At 41.4% G+C, this 6000-nt stretch overlaps 1 protein-coding gene across 1 annotated transcript; it reads left to right on the top strand.

The window, feature by feature from the left end:
• Nucleotides 1-443: 443 nt before the first annotated feature.
• On the top strand, nt 444-1388 carry Olfr519 (olfactory receptor 519). The gene has a single exon (NM_207160.1). It carries the CDS (start codon nt 444-446, stop codon nt 1386-1388), a length of 945 nt encoding a protein of 314 aa, NP_997043.1.
• Nucleotides 1389-6000: the final 4612 nt, after the last annotated feature.

Here is a 6000-nt window from a genome sequence, read left to right as displayed (position 1 = left end):
ACAACACAAAGTCTAGAACAAAGTCTAGAACTGTCAACTTGCAGTTTATATTCTAGTTTATATTATTTTAGGCATACATCATATAAAGATTGGATTATTTTTATTTGTAGTGAGTGCTCTGGCAAATGGCAATCAGGTGATAGGAGTTAGAGCTTTGGGTAGCAAAGATGCACAGAGTGGCTCGGGTGTCTTCTGTGGAGTGTATAGCTCAGGTTTATCTGAACGAGTGTAGACATTCCTTGGTGATGGGTGCTCAACCAGTGAGTGTGTGACACAAACTCCAAGTATAGGTGTATTTTCTTTTAAAGAGAGCAAGTGAATCGTAGATTCAGAATGGTCCTACGTGGTATTTTCTAACGTCATTTTCTGATCTCAAGAATCAATGATAGAAAATTGGTTTCTAAAATTTCTCCCTAAGACCAACATAGGGCTCTGCTATTGTGATGAGGAGGCAAAATCACAGCTCTACAGTTGAATTCATCCTCTTGGGATTTTCTAACTATCCTGAACTTCAAGGTCAGATGTTTGGGGCTTTCCTAGTTATTTATCTGGTGACTGTGTTGGGAAATGCCATCATTATCACCATCATCTTCCTGGACCAGAGTTTGCACATCCCCATGTATTTGTTTCTGCAGAATTTATCTTTAGTGGACTTCTGTTTCAGCACAGTCATCACACCTGAAATACTGGTGATCCTGACTAGTGAGAAAGCGACCATTTCCTTTGGTGGCTGTTTTGTGCAGATGTACTTCATTCTTCTCTTTGGTGCGACTGAGTGTTTTCTCCTGGGGGCAATGGCTTATGATCGATTTGCTGCAATCTGCCACCCTCTGACCTACCCAGTGATTATGAGCAAAAGGACCTTTGTGAAATTGGTGATGTGTCCATGGGTCTTGAGTATCATGACAGCTGTTTTGTCAGTCACATGGGTGGCTAGCTTTCCCTACTGTGACCACAAGGAGATTAACCATCTCTTCTGTGAGATTCCTCCTGTGCTGGAGCTTGCCTGTGCAGACACCTTCCTGTTTGAAGTCTATGCCTTCACAAGCACCATTTTGATCGTCATGGTCCCCTTCTTGTTGATACTTTTGTCTTATACTCGAATTCTCTTCTCCATCCTGAAGATGCCATCCACTACAGGGAGGCAGAAGGCCTTTTCTACGTGTGCCTCTCATCTCACCTCTGTCATCCTCTTCTATGGCACAGCCAGTATAACTTATCTACAGCCCAAATCCGGGTACTCACCAGACACCAAGAAACTGATGTCACTGGCATACACACTTCTCACCCCTCTGCTGAATCCACTTATCTACAGCCTGAGAAACAAGGAGATGAAAAGGGCTGTGGTAAAATTATGGCAAAGAAAAGTGACTTTACACACAGGTTGATTTGTTGAAGGACTTGGTGTTTTTCTTCTTTCTTTCTTCCTTTCTTTCTTTCTTTCTTTCTTTCTTTCTTTCTTTCTTTCTTTCTTTCTTTCTTTCTTTCTTTCTTTCTTTCTCTCTCTCTCTCTCGTTCTCTCTCTCTCCCTTCCTTCCTCTCTCCCTTCCTCTCTCCCTTCCTCCCTCCCTCCCTCCCTCCCTCCCTCCCTCCCTCCCTCCCTCCCTCCCTCCCTCCCTCCCTCCCTCTCTTTCTTTCTTTCTTTCTTTCTTTCTTTCTTTCTTTCTTTCTTTCTTTCTTTCTTTCTTTCTTTCAGATATTTTTGTTATATACATTTCAGATGCTATTCCGAAAGTTCCCTATACCCTTCCTCTGCCCTACTCCCCTACCCACCCACTCCCATTTCTTGGCCCTGGCATTCCCCTGTATTGGGGCATATAAAATTTGTAATACCAAGGGGCCTCTCTTCCCAGTGATGGCGGACTAGGCCATCTTCTGCTACATATGCAGCTAGAGATAACGAGTTCATATTGTTGTTCCACCTATAGGGTTGCAGACCCCTTCAGCTCCTTGGGTGCTTTCTCTAGCTTCTCCATTGGGGACCCTGTGTTGGTGTTTTTCTATCATGCTTTTGAACTTTATGAATTTTGGAGACTGTGAAAACAGAGTACATTTCTTGGTAAGAGTATGTTTTCTATCTTGATATCTCCATGTTTGAAAACATATCACATACTTTTAAAAATACTTTAGACAATTGTTTTTAAGAGGTATATGCTTCTGAAACACATCTTACAGATCTTATTGATCTACTTTCTATTATTGATGTGATGATAATTGCTATAGCATTGCCATTAAGACAAATGTTCCAATAAACATCTTGTTCCTAATGTTCATACATTTAATGATTTTTATTTATTTTTTCAAATTAATTTACTTTGCATCCCAATCGCTGTCCCTAATTCTCCCTCACACAGTTCCTTCCATTCCTCTGTCTCCTTCTCCTCTGAGAGGGGGGATACCTCTCATGGGTATCCCCCCCCCAGCCTATCATGTCATTTCAGGGATAGGTGCATCCTCTCCTACAGAGGCCAGACAAGGCAGCCCAGTTAGGATTCAGAGACAAGCAACTGCTTTTGGGACATCCCCCACTACAGTTGTTGGAGGACTCACATGAAGACCAAGCTGCATACCTCCTTTATATGTGTGGGGTCCCTAGGTCCAGCCCAAGTATGCTCTTTGGTTGGAGGTTCAGTCTCCAAGAGCCTCCAAGGGTCCAGGTTGATTGACTCTACTGAGTTTTCTGTGGAGTTCCTATCCCCTCTGGTACCCTCCATCCTTCCTCCAACTCTTCTATAAGACTCCCTAAGATCTGACCAATGTTTGGCTGTGGGCCTCTGTATGTGTTTCAGTGAGCCTCTGTGTGGAGCCTCTCGGAGAATAGTTATGCTAGGCTCCTGTCTGCAAGCATAACAGAGTATCATTATTAGTGCTTGCCCTTGGGATGGGTCTCAAGCTGTTCCATCTTTGCTCCTGCATTTCTTTTTCTTTTTTTTTCTTTTTTGAGCATTACTCAACTTTAACTTTATTGGTTATTTCATTTATTTACATTTCAAATGTTGTCCTTTTCCTGATTTTCCCCTCCACAAACCCTCCATCCCATTTCCCTTTCCCTTTGACTATATGAGGGTGCTCCTCCACCCACGCACCAACTTCAGTCTTACCTTTCTATTATTCCCCTTTGCTGAGTCATCAAGCCTCTATGGGACTAAGGGCCTCCCCTCCCATTGATGCCAGATAATGCCATTTGAAGCATCCACACTTTGGTCTTCCATCTTCTTAAGCTCTATATGGTTGGTTTTATGGGTTTTCTGAGCTCTTATGCTAATATCCACTTATTAGTGAGTACATACCATATGTGTTCTATTGTGTCTGGATTACCTCACTCAGGATCATATTTTCTAGTTCCATTCATTTGCCTGTGAATTTCATGAAGTCCTTTTTTTTTTTTTAAATAGCTGATTAGTACTCCATTGTGTAAATGTACCATATTTTCTGTATCCATTTTTCCATTGAGGGGCATCTGGGTTGTTTCTAGCTTCTGGCTATTATAAACAAGGCTGCTATGAACTTAGTGGAGCATGTATCCTTGATATATTTTGGAGCATCTTTTGGGTATATGACCAGTAGCTGTATAGCTGGATCTTCAGGTAGAACTATTTCCAATTTTCTAAGGAACTGCCAGATTGTTTTACAAAGTGGGTTTTACCAGCTTGTAATCCCACCAGTGATGGAGGAGTGTTTTTCTTTCTCCACATCCTTGCCAGCATCTGCTGTCACCTGAGTTTTTGATTTTAGCTATTCTGACTAGTGTGAGGTGGAATCTCAGGGTTGTTTTGATTTGCATTTCCCTGATGACTAAGGACGTTGAACATTTCTTAAGGTGCTTCTTGACCATTCGACATTCCTCAGTTGAAAATTTTTTGTTAAGCTGTTTAGTTGAAAATTCTCTGTACCCCATTTTTAGTAGGGCTATTTGCTTCTCTGGAGTCTAATTTCTTGAGTTCTTTGTATATTTTGGATGTTAGCCCTCTTTCAAACGCAGGGTTAGTAAAGATCTTTTCCCAATCTATAGGTTGTATTTAGTCCTATTTACAGTGTCTTTTGCCTTACAGAAGCTTTTCAATTTTATGAGGTCTCATTTGTCAATTTTTGATCTTAGAGCCTGAGTCATTGGTGTTCTGTTCAGGAAAATTTTCCCTGTGCTGATATGTTTGAGGCTCTTTCCTACTTTCTCTTCTGTTAGATTGAGTGTATCTGGTTTTATGTGGAGGTCCTCGATCCACTTGGACTTGAGTTTTGTACAATGAGATAAGAATAGATCTATTTGCATTCATCTACATGCTGACTGCCAGTTGATGATCATGGATCGGCAAGATTAACAACATAGTAACAATGGCCATCTTACCAAAAGCAATCTACACATTTAATGCAATCCCCCATCAAAATTTCAACTCAATTTTGCACAGAAATAGAAGGAGAAATTCTCAAATTCAGCTGGAATAACAAAAATCCCAGGATAGCAAAAACTCTTCTCAACAGCAAAAGAACTTCTGGGGGAGTCACCATCCATTATCTCAAGCTGAATTACATAGCAATTAAAACAAAACAAAACAAAACAAAACAAAACAAAACAAAACAAAACAAAACAAAAACCCTGCAGGGTATTGGTACCGAGACAGGCAGGTAGATCCATGGAAGGGAACTGAAGTCCCTGCATTTCTTATAGTCAGGACAAATTTTGTGTCAAGAATTTTGAGGATGGATTGGAGTCATTATCTCCCTATTGGTGTCTAGCCTGACTACAGGAGGTACCCTCTTCGAATACCATATCCTCACTTCTTGGAATCTCAGCTAAAGTCACCCCCATAGACTCCTGGTAGCCTCCCCAATCCCAAGTCTCTGGAATATCCTAGAGGTGCCCCCCCACCCCGCACTCATGCCAGCCACTGATTTCCATTTATTCTTCATAGTTTTATTTTAATGTGATACATTCCTCAAGGATGACCGAGGAGATGAATTATTTTGTATTTACATACTTAAGTAGGTGTTAGAGATGCTGGCTGAAGTGGTTAATGCTTTAATCCCAGCATTGCTAAGGGCAATGCAGAAAAACCCCGAATTCAAGCTCAGCCTGGGGTACTTGTGTGCCATAGCACTGTGAGATTTATACAGAATGAGACTCATCCCGAGAATACAAAGTCTGAGGATTTCCTTCAATGGTAGAATACTTGTTTAACATGCACTAGGTCCTGAGTTTAATCCCAGTACTATAAAAGGAGCAAAAACATTAGAGCAGAATTGCTGTACACATGTATTTGCTTAGTTCAGGCTGATGTAGATCCCCACTGAGCTCCACTCCTGTCTAGAACATCAGGAGACCAATGGTATGATGAGATTTATCTACAGAGAAAACCCATTCCAAGAAAGATTAAAAATGCATTTGAATTCCTAGATTCTCAGATTATAATCGCAGACTAGATTACTTTTGGTATTTTAAAAATATATATAATCCTAAGTGTGTACTGTGATAACTTAGTATACTGTTACTACAGTGTGGGATCTCTTTGGGTCAGCTGCCATGTTTTCCCTTAAGCATTTGTTTGTCTGTGGTGTTTGTCTGGACAAGAGGACCCACATTTTCCTATGAGCAGGAATGACTCAGGACATGCAGAAACGTTCCTCACAAACTTGCTGCTCAGTGTTGTGCCAGGCAGATTTCATGACTCCAATCTGTACTTCATGTACAGAGCTCAGGTAGTGTGCACACACTTTGAAGCTTGAAATATGTTGCCCCATGACACAGATTTCATCTTCTGACTGAAGAGGAGTTTTCTCTCCCCCTCTTCTCTCCTGCTATCAGAACACTGGAGCTCACAGAACACAAGGTCTCACTCTCCCAGGCTTCCCTGAAACTACAATAGAGTAGAGTTGAGTGATTTGTGATCATCCACACCTACTTTTTCTCTTCTGTCAAAACAGGTCCAGGGAAACTTTATAATCATCTTCCCACACAGCCCTCCTTGCTGGAACAAGAGGCCATGGCTTTTGCCCTCCAGGGCA

This window comes from Mus musculus, chromosome 7 (assembly GCF_000001635.26).
Source record: "Mus musculus strain C57BL/6J chromosome 7, GRCm38.p6 C57BL/6J".
Lineage (NCBI taxonomy): Eukaryota > Metazoa > Chordata > Mammalia > Rodentia > Muridae > Mus > Mus musculus.
The sequence above is the reverse complement of the archived record's forward strand: the minus strand, read 5'-3'. Positions and strand labels throughout refer to the sequence as shown.